Source organism: Mustela lutreola, chromosome 17 (genome assembly GCF_030435805.1).
Source record: "Mustela lutreola isolate mMusLut2 chromosome 17, mMusLut2.pri, whole genome shotgun sequence".
Classification (NCBI taxonomy): domain Eukaryota; kingdom Metazoa; phylum Chordata; class Mammalia; order Carnivora; family Mustelidae; genus Mustela; species Mustela lutreola.
In genome coordinates, this window is record NC_081306.1 from 35,754,342 (window position 1) to 35,773,142 (window position 18,801).

The following is an 18,801-nucleotide window of genomic DNA, read 5'->3' on the forward strand; positions in this document are numbered from 1 at the left end:
ACATGGAGTGACTGTGGTTTAAGTGACACGCACCGGACAGGTAGACTTGCACAGACCGAATCCAGCCAGAGGGGCTTTCTGGTGTTTCCTCATGCTTTTTCCTATTTCCCAAACATTCCATGAGTGTTTAACACTTTTGTAAATGAGAAGACAGGCGACACACACTTTTCGGGACCCCCAGATCAGTGAGGAGGGTGAGAACGGGGCAGCCCACCCACAGCCTGCAGCCAGGTACGCACCTCACCTTGCCTGAGTCTCAGCATTTGACCAAGATCCTGTGGTCTTAGCTGGCCCTGGCAGTCATTCAACCCAGAGCTCAAAAATGGCCTCTAAGCAGCGCCCCTGATCTGGGTTCGCACACTTCCGGGCACAGGGCACGCGCTCACTCCCTCCCGAGGCAGGACGTTCAGAATCCCTTATTTGGGCCTCAGGCTCAGGCTCCTCTCCGCCCCAGGGCCTTTGCATGTGCTCTTCCTGATGCCAGGAACCGTTTTCCCCAAGGACTCTACATGGCTACTTCAGTCTTATCTTTAGGGTCTCAATGGAAACACCCCAGCGCTCGGGGTTCTAACAGGAACCCACATGCAGAGTCCTACGTGCTGAGCAAACATGAGGGGAATGCTACCATATGACCTGGATGCGGAGCCAGTGTGCCCACTTATGCCAGGCTTCCAGGCAAGTCCCAGCCTTCTGGGTGTTCGCAGCCTGACTGATACCCTCCACAGCAGGGCAGGTAGCACCTCCTCCAAGAAGCCTTCCCTGACCACTGGGCTCCTGCAGGCCCTGTCCTGACACCTCCAGCCCCTCATAGCTTCCAGCCTATCCCCACCAACCCTGAACTGGCAGAGCAAGGGGGAGTCGTGAGGGCTGGTGGGGACTGATGGTGGGGACTGATGGTGGTAGGGTAGACTCCTTGATAGAAGGGAAGCCCAGACAGATGGCTGGTTCCACCCAAGGTCACATAAATGGGAAGCCACAGAGCTAGGGCCCAGGCCCCCACTCTCCAGCTGGAAGAGAAGGCTCTGGGACCCCTGCCCAAAGCCAAGACAGGCCCTACCATCACCACGGAGCAGGCTGGCCGCAGGCCACATCAGGCCCCCAGACATGGGGCCCAGCTGGCTCCGCTCGGCCGTGCAGCCACCCGGGGGTCTCCTCCTTCCTCTGGGCCTGCAATCTTCCCTGCTGCCCAGCCCCCCAAATGAGAGTACCCACCCATTGAGCTGTCCCTGGTGCAAGGAGCTCTGGGCCCAGCCCCAGGGGCACCAGACCGACAGCCCCTCCTGGAAGGCAGCGGAGGTGGGGTAGTTAAGCAAACTCCAGAAGCTTCTCTGCTTCCTTCCAGTACCTGCCTACCCACAGATCCCATCAGCCCCCACAGAAACCATGGTGCACCCTCCCTGTAATCTGTCCATTGAGCAAACATCACGGGCCTCCAAGAGGTGGATGCAAAAGGTTCCCCTCCTCATGGGAGCCTGAGACCTTCAGCCTCAAGAGAAATGCCATCCTTGCTCCTGCTGAGGCTCCAAAGCGCCCAGTGTAGGACCAGCCAGTACTCTGGGGGCCCCTCATCGGCTCCTAACCCCTGCAGGGGGCCAGCAGAGGGGGCCCCAGGAGGTCCCCCACCCTCCCAGGACTGATTCTGGCTCCTACCACGTAATCATTATGGGATTCTCAGCCAATCCCCTCTCCGAGCTTCAGTTTGCTAATCTGTACAATGGAGACGACCATTTTCATCTCCCAGGCTAGGAAGAGATAGGGCTAGTGAGAGACAGCCCCACACAGGTTCCCAAACCAGAGCCTAGCACATGGGGTTTTCCAGTGGGTTTTACCAGGGCTCCCAACAGTGCATGGTGGGGGCAGGAAATAGCAAAGAAGAGCCAAGGCTGGTCTCCTCATGCTGCACACACCCTCTATTCCTGAACCCAGGCCCCACTTTTCTCCTGGGTAGTCCAGAAGGCAGAAGCCCTCCTCCCCACCTGGACCCAGCCCACACGGGGGGTGGGGGACTGCCAGACCCTTCAGCCCAGGTGGGGGCCGGCCTAACAGGTTCCCAGGCTCGGGTGGGGGTGGGGGTCCCTGGGTTAGGAGGATGAGGGCCCACCCACCATCAGAGCTGCCCCCCTCCATCCCAGGGAGGAACACTCCAAGGGAGGCACGAAGAGGCTCCAGGCCATGGCCCCCACTGACCCACTGCCCAGCCACCCAGGAAAGGGGCTCTGTTGCAACCAAAAATGGAGCTGGAGCATGGGGCCCTTGCATCCCCCACTGTGACCCCACAAAATCTGCCTGCCCAGATTTCAGGGTGTGACAATGAAGGATCGGAGAGGTCAAGCGCTTGCCCCAAAGCACCAGCACGGGAGGCAGGGGCAGGATGTATGTCCGGGTCTGGCTCCCGCTACAGCCCCCAGCCAGGAGCAGAGGCGGCGGGGGATGGAGACGGGCTGGTTTCCACGCCGTGAATTATTCAGTGGCTAATTCGGCTCCACAGAGAGGAGGCAGGAGAGTGAGTCAGAGGCCTCCCACAGCGGAGGAGGGAACAGTGCTCATAGAAGCCGAGGGCAGACATCAGGGACCTCTCAGGGGCACAGGGCCCTGCAGGGGGTAAGGCTGAGCTGTGGGGGCCCACGACCATTCTGGAGGCTTCCACAGGCTGGAGGCATCGGCCCCTCACTCACTCCCCACAACATGTCCCAGGATCTCCAGAGGGCAGGAGGGGCTCCAGCTAGTCCAACCGAGGCGGACAGGCAGCACAGCAAGCCTCAGGCCAGCAGGCCAGCTCTCTGTGGGTCCCAGACACCCCCGGTGGCCCCAAGGGCAGCCCCAGAACCTCCCAACTAATAACCGGCGGAGAACTTCCGCCAGCACAGACCCTGGCCTGCAGGAGCCAGGGGCCGGACATGGCAGAGCCAGGACATATGGGAGGCCCCAGGGAGCACAGAGGTGCTGTTCCCACACCCGTCGGTACCCCAGGGCTGGGCTCCTAGGACGTGGGCGTTTGAGTTTTCTAAAAATCTTGCCATCTCTGGGCATGCCTGGGCCAATCCCTGGCCCCCTTTCTAGTCTGCTTGGAAACAGATCAGCAGGGCTGGGGGAGCAGGCCCCAGGTGAGCACTGAGGCTGGGAGTGCTGGGTTCCCATGGTGTCCTCGCTCTGTGCTTCCGGTTCTTGCTCTCTAGATAAGGGCAACCAGGGAACACAGAGTTCTACGTAGATGAGGTGTGATCACGTCCACGGAATCCTGGATTCCCAGGCCATCTCCACCAGCAAGGCCATTCCACTCCACCTGGGGCTCTGCAACGACCCTTGGAGAGAAAGAACCCCAGGGGTGTCCCGGGTGACCAGGCATCCCAGTCATGGGGCTTCTGGAATCCGGATCCCCAGGCAGGAAGGAAATGCCCACAGCCTGGTCCCCTGCCCTGCACTCAAATGACAGCAGCTCAGTGCGGGGGGGTGGGGGTGGGGGGGTGGTGGTGCTTGGGCTCAGCATGACCCCAGGCCTAGGGTTCTACCCGGAGAACCTGGGCCCTTGGGCAGAAGGCTGCAAAGGCTCCCACTGCCCCCCCCCCCCAGCCCCTTTATAGCCTTCCAGAAGGAGGCCTATCTTGAGTGCCTGAGGCCAGGCCTCCCATCCTCAGGGGCTCCTGGCAGCCATGGCTCCAACCAGTCCAGGTGTCACCAGAGCATACACTGTACCCAGCAGGGAGTCACTGCCCGCCTGAGAGGGCTGGCATCTGCCCAGCTCACTCACCCACCAAAATCTTGGCAGGGAGTGGGATTCCCCAGCCCGGGGCGGGGGGAGCAAGGAATCCCCTCCAGTGCTCTGAGGTATCAGCTTGGTCTCAGAGCCCTGGGCTCCTCTGGGTTGGGGGCTCTGCAGGGCCCCAGGTCAGGGCTGCCCCAGGTGATGGGCAGGGGCCTGGGCTGGAGCTGACAGCTGGCAGAGGGGGCTCCACGGAGGGAAGCAAGGAGGCTCCACATGACCCCAGAAGGAAGGGCCTAAGTAACACCAGAGAAGGCTAGAATCTGCAGGAGGGCCATGGACCCTCCATGCAGGATGGGGGTCTTTAGACGCTCACAGAGGGGAGCCCCAGGACGCAAGAGGCGACCCTGGAGAAGAAAGGGGCTCTGACTCACGAGAAGGCGGAGGCCGTGACCCTCCAGGAGGACAGGGGGCGACGGCGACCCTCGGAGAGGAGGACCCTCCCCAGACCCTCGCCTGCGAGGGGTGAGGGGGTTGGGAGTCTTCAGACCTTCGAACGGAGGGGCCCTCACCCCCGACCCGGGGGGCCGCGTCACCTGCTGGTAGTCGGTGTCCTCGGGCCGGAACTGGCTGCTGGTGGTCTCCCAGCGCAGGTCGAAGTGCGGTAGCCGGTGCAGGAGGTTCACCCACCAGGGCGCCGCGTAGCTGACCCCGGCCATGGCGGGCTGGCCGCCTCGGGCGCGTGCCGCCGCGCGGCTCCTTCGCTGCCCCGGGGGCGAGGGGTTCAGGGGTCCGCCAACCCCCGCCTGGCCGCCCGCATCGCCCGCGCGCTCCTGGGCCCGGCCCGGCCCGGCTCGGCCCGGCTCGGCTGCGCTCGGCTCCGCTCGGCCGCCCGCGCCCGCCGCCTCTTTGTTCGCCGCCGCCGCCGCCGCCGCCGCCGCCTCCGCGCGCCCCCGCCCGCCGCCAGCCGCCCCGCCCCCGCGCCGCCATTGGCCCGCCGCCCGGAGGCCCAGCCCCGAAATCGCGCCCCGCCCCCCACCACCATTGGCCCGCGGCCCGCCGGCCCTGCCCCTCTGTCCGCCCGCCCTCTCCCCGCTGGCTCCGCCCCTCCGTGCGTGCCCGCCCACCTTCCCCGCCCCCGTGCCTCCATTGGTTCGCTGGACCAGGCTCCGCCTACCAGGGCCACTCCCCGGGGCCGAGGGGCGCCTGGCTGGGAAGGTGGGTTGGAAGCCGGGACACTCTCCCTCCACCCGCAGATGGGGGTGGGCGCTGGGACCCTGGCGGCACGTCCACTCGCCCGGACGCGCTCCCCCGGGCGCTTGTTCGTTGGCTCGACCACTGCACGTTCCGTGAGCTTCTGCGGGGGTCGGCGTGGAGGGGCCTGGGCGGCCTCCCGTGCACGCAGCCTGTGCAGCTCGCAGGCCTGTCAAATAATGGTGGTCTGGACTCCCAGCCGGCCTTGGTCGTCCACGGCTGTGTGATCTGGAACAAGTTAAGATGCTCTCTGTTCCTCAGTGCCCTTGTCTGTGAAAGGGAAGTACAATGAGTGTAAGGGCTCAGGACATCGAAGTGTGGCTGAGGAGAGTGTGTAAGCGGACGGGCGGGTGGATCCAGTCCCGGCCGGGCCACCCCTTTGGGGAAGGGCGTGTCTTCTGTTAAAACCCAAGAGAAACACAGTGCTCTGTCCTGATCTCCTTGAGCCTGGAAGTTAAGGCAGCATCCCCGGAGGGCCCAGCATGGACTTTGGAGCCACACAGTCCCACTTCCTAATAGGCAGCGTCATGCTTACTAAAGTCGAGTTGGGAGCCCCAGGGACAGAGGAAATCTGGAAATGCTCTGTGTGCATGGCGGTGGCTCGCCTCTCTCTGCACCCCAGGGCAGTGGGTGCATATCCTCTTGGCTCTGGTTTGTCACCACCCTGCAGCATTGTGTCTGGACCTCTTGCCTTCTGAGAAACAGGTCCCTCCCTACACCTGGGACTTGGCACACTCTGGCTCAGCCAGCTCTGTGGGCAGACAGGCCCCTTCTGGCAGGCTGGGCCAGGCTCTTGCAGACGCTGGGCAGTGCTTCCCAAAAGGCCTGTCCCTCTGCTCACCCGATTGCCCTGACTTGTCTGTCTTCCTGTGATAAAGCTGGGTGGGCTCCCTCCATGTCCTGCAAAGGCCCATGGGTATAGGAGAGGCCTTTGCAAAACTGTGGTTTCCTCCCTCGGGATAATTTGGATACCAACCTGCTTGGGAATAACGGCCTGGGAGGAAGAGAGAGGTCATATTCTCCATCCCTAAAGGGCATAGTTTCTGGTTGTTAACAGCTGGTCACACAACCACACACTCCCTGCTTCACCCCGACTCCCATGCTCCCAACGCCAGTATGGCAGGTCTATCAGGGCCCCCTGGGGAGGCATGGGGTCTATGAGCTCTTTTCCATGTTTCCAGAAGCCTCAAAATATTGTGCATTTTCCTCTGATAAGGCCAAAAATCCTGACCCAAACATATGAAATGATAACCCAACTGTACTGAGTTGACTTGTATCCCCTGCCCCCCAAAAAAGGTATGCCCTTGTCTTACCTTCTGGTGCCTGCGACTATGATTTTATCTGGAAATAGGATTGTTGCAAATGTGATCAAGTTATGAGGTCCTACCAGATTATGGAGGGCCCCAATCCAATGACGCTGTCTTCATACGAAGAGGGAATGTGGACTCGTCAGCTCAGAGATACAGAGACATAGGGGAGAACACTGTATGAAGACGGGGGCAGAGATGGGGGTGATCTGCAAAATGGAATTCCTGCAGACCAGCACCCAGAAGGGCAAAGGGTTAAAAGAGAATACTGGGTTGGAGGGGAAGGGCACAAGTAAGTCCTGTCCCTACTCCACCCTTCTTTGGCCTGGTGGCATTGCCTGGAGTGACGGTGGTTTTTCCTGCCTCTCTCCTAGGTGACTGTGGCCAGACTCTGGCCCCACTCTACAGATGGAGAAACTGAGGCCCAGGGCCCACCATTGCTCTGGAGGCATGAGACTCACCACCCAAACAGGGAACCAAGATTCAGCCTTGTGCTGTGGGCCATAAATGGAAGGACCTGAAGGAGGGCCCTAGTGGGAGAGGTCAGAGAGGACTCAGTCTGCTACATGGGCCACTGACCAGGGCACCAAGGGACAAACTTTGAGTGACTCAGTAGTGACTCAGGAGAAGGCAGCAGATGGGGAAACAGTTAGTCGTCCTCCAGCTAGAGAAGCAGCTGGGGTGCCCCAGGAGGCGATAAGCATCCCCTCCCCTCTGCTATGGGGACCTGGAGCCGGGAGCCCCGAAGGCCTTAGCAGGGCCGGTCGGTAAAGGCAGGAAGGACAGCTGGCAGGCCCCAGATGAGCAGCCCTGAGCCAGATACCCCTGAAGCATCTACACCCCCAGTGTCTTCTGGCCCCTGGCCAGGTGTCCACGTCACAGAGTGGAGGAGTGTGGGAGAGGGGGGTTTCAAGGCTTAGCAATGAAGACACTTGTTCCTTGTCCACACAGTTAGGTGGGAGACAGGTGGGCCTCAGTGTCCTGTATTTGAAACGAGATTAAAACCCGTCCCATGTCCTGCGGAGGTGGCGTTGGGGAGGCTGTGTCTGGAGCCCGCAGCCGGAGCCAGGCTCCCCGGCGCTCTCCATGTGGGTGCCCCATCCCGGGGCTCCTACTACCTCTTGGCCTCTGAGCCCTGAATCTCTTCTATCCTCTGTTCCTAAGTTAACTTTCCCACACGCCCGCCTCTGATCCCTCTGTGAGCCTTTGCCTTCTCGGGGCTGAAATGGGTAGAGTCAGGCCTCGCTCAGGGGCAGGTGAGAAGCCGGTGAGGTGACATCACACAGCAGCACTGTTCTCCGGAGCCAAGAGGCGGAAACCACCCACGTGTCTACCTGTGGGCAGCGGACGTGGGGCAGCCTCCCAGTGGGGCGAACTATCCAGCCCCGGAAGGAACGGACTTCCAGCGTGGAAGGGTCTCAAAAACATGACGCTGAGTGACAGAAGCCAGACCCCAAAGGACCGCATCTCACGGGATTCCATCTCTAAGAAACGTCCGGAGTGAGCAAACCCACAGGAACGGAAAGCCCAGGGCTGGGGCTGGCGGGGGCGGGAGGAACGAGGAGTGCCTGATCTCCCCAGGCGTCGGGCTTTCTCCTTGGGTTGATGGGGGTATTTTGGGAAGAGAGGTGGTGGTTGCACAGCAGTGAGAATGTACCGAGCGCCACCGAAATGCACACTTAAAAAGGGCCAGAATCATTACGTAGATCTTGACCGCGCACACACGGAAAACGATGACAACACTCCCGCCCCCTCCCTTCCTTCCGCTGGAGTCGAGTTCGGAAGTGAAGGACAGAGACAAGAAAGCTGCTCAGAAGCATCTGGTAGAAGCATCTGGAAGGGAATGGGAGGGCAGGCCAGGTGGGGAACTCCCCAGGGCCCGTGTCCCAGCCTAGGAAGGTGGTTGCGTCGAGGCTCCTGAATGGCTGCCTCAAGACCTGTGGGCGCCAGGAGAAAGGCCAGGCAGGGCGGGGTCCCCAAATGCCAGGGCGGAAGCCAGAACAATGGTGTCCCCTGCCTTTGGACCCCTTCCAAGGTTCGCATTTTCCATGGAGATAGCACTCATGAGAACTGGCAGGGAGAAGACAACGCTGGGTTTCCCCGGTGCCCGCCGTGAAGTGGCTGCGTGATGTGCCGCTGCGTGGCCAGCCCCACGCCCACTCCCTGCACACACCTGGCTCCTGGGTCCCCGCCCATGGGAAAGCCTCGGGAGCTCTGCTTTCAAGGTACCTGGTGGAGTGATGCTGGCTGGCGTGGTTCCTGAGGGGACCACAGAGAAAGCCGGACACGGACCCAGCCGCAGTGAGCTGCTGAGCCCCCCTCACTGTGGGGAGCACTGTGCCAAGAGTCACGGGAGGGATCTGGGGCTCATCCTGGGCTTTGTCTGCCAACTACGAGCCCTTTGGAAATCCGTGTCACCTTTGGGGGCTTTATGCTTGCTAAGCCCTGTGTCCCCATTCTACAGCTGGGAAAACGGAGGCTCCCCACCGTAATCCTGGCTCATCAACAAAGCAGGAAGCTGCATTCTGTGGCTCTTCTCCCTCGCGGGGCGGGACTCCATACAGGACACGACATAGACATTCGCACAAACGTGCCGGACCGCAGCCAGACGGCTCCTCTCTGCAGCCCACGAAGGAACCGTCACTCCCTCTCATTGCAGACAAGGACACTAATGCCCAGAACATGAAACCGTTTGCCCCGAGTCCCGGGCCAGGAAGCTGGAGACAGTGTCCCCCTCATGGTAGGCACCACGGGGCCACGGCTAGTCATCAATGTGTCCTCGTCCACATTGAGGTCTGGCCTTTGCCTTCGGCTTCAGGGAGATGCACGTCATGTCTGGCGGCCGTGTCTTTGTTTTGGGCAAGGACTGGCCACATCAGAGAGACCGGCCGTGTGATTTAGAATGGGGGCTTCAGGTCACACAGTGTCCATCGACCTGGCGACCCCGTGGGCCATGATCAATTGACCGATCGATCAATCTCGCCTGCCTAATGGGAGCCACGCACCAAGTCTGGAGGCTGGGGCTGGCCTGGGCACCCCTGGCTGGCCACACTCCGTACATTTGGTCACACATCAGTGCTGGAGACTCACACTCCCTGAGGGCAGCAGGAACCTTGCCCGTGGACCTCTCCCGGAGCCCCGTCTTGCAACACTTCCTCAGGCTGATTTTCATCCCTTGCTGTAATCAACTCTAACAGTGAGACCATGAGTCCTTCTAGTGAGTTCTCAAACCTCTGTGTGGTTTGGGGAGCTCTCCAGGCTTATCACAGCTGAAGTGAGAAATGGTGACCTCAGGATCCTGGCTGATGACCTGTCCCACTTGGGTCCCACTCAGCCCCACACGAGACGGATAACCTCTATCCCCAGGTTAGGAGGAGGAAATTGGGCTTAGAGAATTAGTTCCAGGTCCAGGATGGAAACCCCTGTCTCCTAACATTTCTGATTTGACTTTGTCTGCCGTGCAGCCCTCTGGGTGATGGATTTTTGGCAAAGCCAGCATATGACTTATTTCTGGCTGCATAACCCTCAGATGTCAGTGTTTTTTTGTTTTGTTTTTTAGAGAATTTTTTAAAAATTTATTTATTTGACAGAGAGAGATCACAAGTAGGCAGAGAGGCAGGCAGAGAGAGAGGAAGAAGCAAGCTCCCTGCTGAGCAGAGAGCCCGATGCAGGGCTCGATCCCAGAACCCTGGAATCATGACCTGAGCTGAAGGCAGAGGCTTTAACAGACTGAGCCACCCAGGCGCCCCAGATGTCAGTGTTTTAAAACAATCTTGGCCCTGTTTATTCATGACTCCAGGGGTCAGCCGCTTGGGGTCAGCTGGGTGGTGCTTCGGCTGCTGTCACCCAGAGTCACACATGTCCCCATGGTCATGGCCGGTGCTGGACGGTCTCAGGTGGCCTCGTTTGCGGCCGGGGGTTGGTGCTGACTCAGTTGGCCACACAGCTCCAGCCACAGCTTCGTCCAGCTTCTTCCCTGGTGTCTCAGGTTGGCTGGGGAGGACAAGCCGTGAAGCATACACACTGGTCTGTTCCTGTCCCATTTAAGAATGCTCTGTTGGTCACAGCCAGCCATGCCAAGCCCAGAAACCATGGGCAAGACTGAACCAGGCGTGGACACAGGGAGGTATGGACACAGGGCCGTGGCCATGTCAGTCTTGACTACTCAGACTTCCAGAAGAGGGCTGATTTCCTCATGTCCTGGTGCTCTCAAGGAATGGCTGTGGTCAGCCAGGATATGTCCTTCCTCCCTGGCAGGCACAGAGCACGGATGGGACGCGAGCCTCTGGGACGAGCGGTATTGGAAGCTGCAGTCCTCTGGTCTCCTCCTGGCAGCTCAGGAACCTCGCCTCTGTCTCCAGGAGCAGCGGGAAGGGGATTGCGGCTTCAAGCTGGTGACAAAGGCTGGCCAGGCAGCTGTTGGAAGGATGGACTGCCAATCACACCGTCCCTGTGCTCCGGGAGAGAGGACGCCTTTCTGGGACCTTCGGAAGCAGGCCAGCAGTGTGGGGAGGGATCGGGGCCTCTCGCCTGGGGCCGTGGGAGAGCCGGGCAGTCCCTCCCCTCTCCTGAGCCCTGCCAGCTGCTCCCAGCCTTGAGCTCTGGTGACTGTTCCCCTTCCAAGAGCTGAGACCCTTGGGCTGGGCAGCCTTCCAAGCCTCGGTCCCCCCTTCTGCAAAAGGAGGACCCTCTTTTCTTCCCTCCCTGGGTGGAAGCCAGGATTGCACTGGAAAAGGGATATTCACAGCTGAAACCCAGCTTCTGTCCCTCACTGTGAGCTGTTCCCCCACATGATGTGCCCAAGTGCCCCCAGGGGCCTGTCACTCACCCCACAGCCACTACGGCTCTGCCTCGCCTGGGTGGAGGCCAGCCATCGCCTCCCCATGTGGGGGCCCCATGGGCCCAGACTCCACACGGGCTCAGACCAACCTCGTTCCCTCACACACGGCCTCACTGGTCAGGGATCCGGGCTGAGTGAGCCAGGGTCTCCCTCCCCAGGGTGCGATGCCTCTTCTGGGAAGCCCCAGAGACCTCCTGCTCCCTTCAGCTCCAGAAGGAAATGTCACCCCAGCCAGGGCCAGCTGAGGGTCACTGGGAACACGGGGCCAACAGGGCTGTGCTCCTTGCCTGAACTTGTCCTCACCACCCTGTCTGCATGAGGGACACAGACCGTGCCATTCTCCAGCCATCTCTCCTGGAGGGGCAGCGAGGCAGGGGTCAGGACAGGAGCAAGGCAGAGCCTTCCAGAACCAAGGCCACGATGATGACGTTACCAGACCTTGATGGGTGCACCGTGCATGTTTCTGGAATGGACGTCGTCACGCTCTCCGAGAGCTGCCCTGGCTGGCATAGGCCTGCTCCGGTCACCTGCTCACTGCCTCCCAGAGACATGGCCCCTGTCACTCCCTTCTTTACAGATGGGGAAGCTGAGGTTCAGGTCATCCCAGGTCACCGGCCAGGATGGTCTGGCTGGAACTCTTGGCTTGCATTCTGCCCAAGACCCCTTTCTTCCCCAGATATCCCTGCTGGCTCTGCAGTATGAGCGGGGGCGGGGGGGGGTACGTGGGCGAGGAGGAGGCCCCACGGGTCTCACCTCCCTGCCTGCCCTCACTTTTTGCTCCATCAGGGCCCTGGGAATGCACTGAGATCCCCGAGGAGGGAATGTGCTAGAAATGTGCTCCCAGCCCTCTGGGTGTCCCCTACTCCCCACCCCTCACCCCCCAGCGCTCTGCTCTCTCTCTCTGCAGGGGTGGCTGGGAGGGGCTGGCTTCACGGGGCTTCAGGGGGCACTGGGGGAGGACAGTATTTACAGGGTTCCTCACCAGCCCCTGAGCCAGTGTGCACCCTCCCAGGGGCCAGCGGCCAGCAGCCAGCAGCCAGTGGGTCCTTTACCTTCTGAAATGCAAAATCGGAGGCTGAGTTTTGGTGCTCGCCGCCCTTCCCTGCCCCCAGGTTCCCAGGGTGAGGGTCGAACTCCTGCAGCCTCTGCTTCTGCCCCCTTGGAGCCTCTTCCATCTCCAGGGTGAGGACTGAGGGCTCCCGAGGCAGAAGACCCCTACCCACCTGGCCCCACCCCTCACTCCGTCCGCTGGACCCCTGGCCACTGCCCACTCTGCACTCTGTGCCCTGGGCCTCTCACACCAGGACCCTCACTACGCTGGTGGGGAGGGCTCAGCCAGAGGTCCATCCGCCCGTGCAGGGCCTGGCACCTGGGCAGGTGGATATTTGCTGGGTGCAGGAATTGGCCCAGGTCTGCGTGGAGCTCCGCCCAGTTGACAGACGTGCACACAGATGAAATAAATTCTGGCAACTGAAGGTATCCCGTGCCTTCCTCCCTCAGTGCCCGGTGCACTGCAATTGTGAGAATGTGTAGAAGGGAGGGGCTGAGCCCGGAGAGCTTCCCGGCAAGACAGGGCCCCGTGGGATGGCCTGGGGACAGGACACTGCTGGCAGGCAGCCAGAGGGGGAAGGGAGGGCCTGCATGTGCCTGGAGGGGAGAGCAGGGGTCAGGGCCGCACACAGGGAGGCATGCCAAGCCCGGGCATAGAGGGTATCCAAGCGGCCACGTGGAACCTCTGTGAGTCTGTAGGGGGGAGAAGGTATGTGTTTACCCTGGTTTTGAACCAAGGCCTGCAGGGCAGTGTGGGGAGGACAGAAGGAAGGGCCTAACTCAAGAATCATGGTGCCAGGAAGGAAGTAGGAACAGGGAGGAGAGTGCTGGCAATCCGGCTGGATCTATCCTTCCCTTCTTCCTTAGTAACAGAACCTCCTGTTATTACATCTACGGCCACCTAGAATAAAGACAACCTTTTCCAAGCTCCTCGGCAGCTGAATACACAAGTAGCTACCTTCTGACAAATGGGATACCAGTAGAAGTGTCCTCAAATAGGGGACACCTCATTTCTCCTTCCTTCCTGCTGTCTGGAGTGCAGGTTATGGCTGGAGCTCAAGCAGCCACTTTGGGCCATGAAGCCTTGTGTCTGGAAGTATGAAGCAATTAGAGTGTGGGTTTTTGAAACTCGTGCAGCCACCATATCTTACCCACACTGTTTCCTTGGGGCCTTTGGAAACTTCTAGTGTGTTTTGGGTTACTGTTATTTTGGGTGTTCTCATTCTCTAGCTAGATCTAAACTTAATAGGTGTAAGGTGGGAGGGGAGGGCTCAGATTCTGAGGGCTCTACTGAGACTTGATGAAGGATGGAGGAGTGAGAAGACAGAGCCAAGGCCTTTGAGGTTCTGTTCAGAGGTGGTAGAATGTTTCTCTCAGCATACATTAAGTGCCTTCTGTATTTGCTGAGGGAGTATATAGGGGAATGGCAGGCCTGTTCTCTTCAGGGAGCTCATGGTCATACAGACAGACAGACACTGTCTGGGGGACAGGCAGACACTGAAAGAGCTCTGCTGGAAGAAGGAGCTGCCAAGCTCCTCATGTGCTTGTTCTGCACAGTTATTGAGCACCTACTGTGTACCAGGTGCTATATTAGGTCTTGAGACCAGCAATGAGCATCATAAACTCAGCGTGGAGCTTAGGGAATCTGATGGGGAAGTGAGACAACAATGCAACGATCTCATCATTAAATGTCAGCGTAGAACTTGCCAAGTGCTGCAAAGGGTGAATCCTGTGCCCTGAGCATGAGTGGTTATGACAGGGGCCACAGGAGGCCCCGGGGGACTTTGTGACACTCTGCACCACCGGATGGATGTTTCCGGGGCTCTCAGAGAGTGAAGCCACTTCCTCAGCGAGTCTCCCACTTGTTCCAGGCTGCCCTGGACCTTGGCTGCGGTGGACGGCAGACAGGGCCTGGCCAAAGCAAGTCCGGGTCCACAGGATGAGGGGGCACAGCCGTGCAGCGAGGCCGTGGTGGAGGTTTGAGCTATTGTACGCAGGGATGGACACAGAGAGGAGTGGACAGGCATGGGCCATCTTTAGGAGTTTAAGGCGACAGGAGATTTTGTTGACACATTGGGGACGATGATGGGGAGAGGGGAGAGTCATGGATGGGGTGAAGGAGGGATCCCTGGGGGTGTGCCTGCACGGGAGGAGAGAATCTTGTCGTTTACAAGGATTTTGAAATTGGGGTAAAATACATATAACATCGAATTTACCATCTTTATCATTTTTCAGCGTCAGGGGCATGGAGCACATTCACATTTTGTGCAGACACGACCTCTGTCCGGCTCCAGGACTTTTGTCCCTGCAACACAGAGACCCTGTCCCGTGATACACTGACTCCCACGCCCACCCCAGCCCGGGCACCACCGTCTGCTCCATCTGTGGTTTGGAGGACTCTGGGGACCTCGTGTGAGTGGGATCACGCTCGTTTGTATTTCTGCGACTGCCTTGTTCCAACGATCATTGTGTCCTCCAGGTTTGCGCCTGGGGAGCACAAGCTCGTGCTTCCTTCCTTCTTCAGGCTGAAGAATAACCCATCGATTCGTCAGACCGTGGACATTCGGGCCGCTTCCAATTCCTGACTGGTGAGCTCTGCTGCAGCAGATGCGGGTGTGCCAACCGCCTCTCCGAGGCCCTGGTGTGACTCCTTCAGGGTGTGTCCTTTGTTGGATCCCACAATGATACTCTTTTGAGGAGCTGCCATCCTGTCTTCCAGAGCGGTTGACCCACCTTCCATTCCCACCGATGGCATGATGGCTCTGGTCCCCACCCACCCCCCAGTCCTCGCCAGCACCCCTGACTGGGTTGTGACGTTTCACGAGACTGTGAGAGTCTATGTTAGGACTTTGGATGTGACTTACGACTCTAGCCATTCCAGGGGGTGTGCGGTCGGTGGGTGTAATTTTGGACCAGTTGAGGTGGAAGTCTTGGGACATCACCAAGGCAATGAGAAGGGGGTGGCTGGGCAGCCAGGGGTGGGGGTGCGGTGGGCCGTCGGCTGGAGGTATGGGAGTTATCATCTGTGCGGCAGGGATGGTGGAGGCCATGCACGAGCGAGCTTGTGGGAGCGGAGGAGAGGGTTTCTACCACCACCCTGGTGGTCTGGGGCGTAGGGGTGTGGGGTCTGGTGCAGCCAAGGGAAGGGGAGGTGGTCAGCGGTGTCACCTGTCTCTAGGAGGTCTAAACACCCGTGGGCTTCGGGGTGAAGACGGGGCACTGAGGCAGGAGCAGAGCCTCCTCTCAGTCCCCAACAGAAGGAAAAATCAGACACAGGACAGAGAGGTCAAAAGTCCATCAACAGTAACCATACAAGGACAGGGATGCAATCAGGCAACAAATGGAGATGATGATTCTGGAAGCGTACGCACAGATAGCACCCCCCTCCCGGCTTCCAGAAGCAAAGGAGGAAGGAAGCAGAGTCCACAGAATTCTGAGAGACTGTCAGGACCTCTCCCAATTTTCAAAGAACTTGCTGCAGGGGTGAAGGAGTGAGCGAAAGACGTGCTCCTCAATGTTCCAGAATGCCCTGAGAACCCCACGGTGGCAGGATGCACTCTTTTGGAGCTCCACGTGCTCTGCAGGGGGGCAGTCGGAAGCCGTTCCGGTGGCTCTGGGCAGAGCAACTGCTTTGGATGCGGGGCGACCCTGAGGGCAGCCCCGGTCCCGCTCTGTAGCTCGTAGGAACCGCGCAGAGAAACTGGGGCTGGACCGAGCTCTTAGTCCGAGCAAGTGGAACCAGGAGTGTACTAGGAAGCAGAAGCCACACCGCACCACGGTACCACGGCAGGAGGGAGAGAGGAGACAACCCGCACAGCCTGTGGAGGAACGGGCGACCCACGATGTCAGCAAGCGTTTGAAGAGACCAGGAAATCCCGGCTTGGGTGCCTGGTGTGCGGAACCCGACGGGAGCGTGGGCCCCATCACGCACAATCAGTGTGAGCGTGGCGACCGGACGGTCCCTCAGACTCCCCTTCCTCTGTTGGAATTCAAGTAAAATTAGAGGTGGTATTTCAAAACCAAAATGGCGTGTATCTGTCTCTTTCTAGGCTACTGTAAACTTATGTCTGCGCAGCATTTACCCATCTGCCCTTCCTTCCTGCCATCCCCCTGTATACAAATGTGGAGAGGCAGAGATGTGATGCTATTGATTGAACGGCAACAGCGGTTATCTCTCTGCAGAAGGACCCTGTGTGGCTGCTCTAAGCTTTTCTATTTTTTACAATAATGTGTTAGATGAGGGCAGGATCTCAAGGCAGGTGGGAATGGGTGGGTTCATTCCGGGATGGTCTAAATGTAGAAGGAGGATGACCCCCCAAAACACATCCTTGGAGAAAGGGGACACCCCCCCCCCCCGCTTTCAGCCTAAGGGCCTACCAAGTATTTTATCCCAAGGGGCTCTCAGTGATGGCAGCCTGGACCCCTTTGGGAAAGCAGCCTGAGAGCCACAAGTTGGGGACCCCAACGGAGCTGACTAAAAACAAGTAAGAAAAGGAACTCCAACTTGTCACCATCACGGGAGGAGAGCCTCACCTCTTAAGTGCTGTGTGTCCCGTGAACCAGCCTTTGGAAGGTCACTCTGTGCACGTGACCGTGGTGACACCGTGCAGAGAGGAGCACCCATGGCCAGGCAGGAGCCAGCACCCCTGGAGAAAGATGTACTCACACCCGTCCTCGATGCTCGGGGAGAAGCATTTCCAGAGGCTGCAAATCCCCTATGGATCCGTCCATGGCTGATGAGCCAACAGCTTGGCCAGGAGTGAGGATGACAGGCATTGCTAAAGTGTGTCCGGTGACTTGCATGGGATGCTGTACACGCTGCTGTGAGCTCGTTGAATCCATGAGTGGCCTCTTATATGTGATGTAACTATGTATGCAGGACCCAAGAACACACTGCTCGCCAACGAGCTGCTGTTGGACAATTTCATCCACACCGATCGACGGTGCCTATTTTCACGTTGGTCACATGGTCCTTCTTAGTGGTCTTCTCTTTGGAAAAACAGAGGCGCCCCATAGAGTTCGGCATGGCTTGAGTTTAGAGCCTGTGTGTATGTGTCTGTTTTTTGTGTGTTTTATGTATTCATGAGCTTTTGAATATTCATGTTTGTGGTGCGTCTTTGTGATTTATGCGTTTGCCTGAGCGTTTGTATGAGAGTATGTGTTTGTGGTGTGTGTTTCTGTGTGCATATGTACACCTGCCCATGGGTGTTTGTGAGTATGAGGGGTGAAGGTCAATCAAAGCTGGGCCAAGCTGAGTTGAGGCACCTGAGGCACGTATGTGCAGATGTCTGTCTCAATATTTGGGGAGTCTGGGCATTGGGCATGGAGTCCTGGGGATGCCCGCGTCGGACAGACACGCAGGGGCCCGGGCTAGTACAGGCCGGGGGCAGGGGAGAAGCTGAGTAGACAGGGATAGGACACAGGGAAGGGCCACTAGCGTCAGTGCTGCCGAGAGGGATGGCCCTGGTGCCGAGCTGGGCAGAAGGCCGTCTAGGTGGGTGGTGGGGGAAGAGGCGGCCGGCCATCAGCAGGGACAGCCGCTCTGGGGCCCCGACCGCAGCCACCCCCGCCCTGCCCAGCTTCCATTCCCTCCCCGGAGTCCAGGAAGGGGAGGGCTGAGGAAGCAAGCGGCCAGGCTGGGCTGCCTGAATGCAAGCTCCAGGGGCCTTGGCACACATCGGACCTTCTCCTTTGATTCTCAGGCTGTTCTGGGGCTTAATTAATGAATAGCTCAGGGGCACCCCTCTCCCTATTCAGAAACGATTCCATGGAAACTTCTCACAGGTTCTTTCGGCAGGCTCTGGCTAATGGGGCCGCCCCCTCCAGGCTGTAACGGCCCCGCTGGGTTCCCAGCATGTTGATGGATGATGCTGGCCCAGGGCCGTCATCAGCCAGGGCCCCAGCCAGGAACGGGGACCTGTTCCTCCCCCCATTCAATGTCCTCAGCCCAGCAGCAGTACTGAAAGGAACCGGGGACCGGATTCTGACATTTCCCCACATATTCCCTGGCGACTTTTGAAGAACCTCCTATTTAAAGTCATCTTGGCAAGGGCCTGGGGGTAACTTGCAGTAAGAGACTGTAAGAACTCCTTGTGGGGCAGGCTGAGCACTGCTTTCAGACCGACAATTCCCGAAAGTCGAAAGCCAATGGCAGGAGCGGGGAGGGGGTATGCGTGCACGCGTGTGCGTAGGTCTATCTGCATGCATACCTCCATATCCACGTGTTTGTCTACGCCTGCTGACTGGGGGCCTGATGCTGGACCTCACTCCACTCTCTCGCCAGCTCTAGCTGAGACGCCCACCCCTGGAGGCTCTGGGGAGAAGGCACGGGGGCGGGCTCATGGCCAGGGAAGGGGTCTGCCGTGCCCTGCTCTCTGACGCTGTGCAGACTGGAGGCCCAGGCTGCTGCTGGACAAAGCATGAAGCCTTCCGAACAGGCCAGCTGCCCACGAGACCCACGGTGATAGGGCAGGAGGTGAGCTCGGGCAAATGCTGGAGGCTGCTGACAAGTCCTTGGAGGGGCTTCCAGCAGATTCCAGGGGCCCTAAAGCCCCAGCAAGCAGCTGCGTGCAAGGAAAGCCGGGCACTGCAAAATCCTGGCAAGCGGTATCCCCAGAGAGCAGCTCTCTCCCGTCACCGGGGGGGGGTGG

General features: G+C 59.2%; 1 protein-coding gene and 1 long non-coding RNA gene across 2 annotated transcripts in view; one reads left to right on the forward strand and one right to left on the reverse strand.

Annotated features, from left to right (window-relative positions):
* TTYH3 (tweety family member 3) overlaps positions 1-4,613 on the reverse strand; it is a 28,010-nt gene extending 23,397 nt beyond the window's left edge. The window contains exon 1 of the mRNA XM_059154029.1: positions 4,297-4,613. Coding sequence (XP_059010012.1) covers positions 4,297-4,419 — 123 coding nt within the window. The 5' untranslated portion in view covers positions 4,420-4,613. The remainder of the gene's footprint in view (positions 1-4,296) is intronic.
* Positions 4,614-7,665: 3,052 nt separating this feature from the next.
* LOC131819749 (uncharacterized) lies at positions 7,666-17,264 on the forward strand. The gene is made up of 2 exons (XR_009349314.1): positions 7,666-9,001; positions 10,519-17,264. It is a non-coding gene; the product is annotated as an uncharacterized LOC131819749 (long non-coding RNA).
* Positions 17,265-18,801: the final 1,537 nt, after the last annotated feature.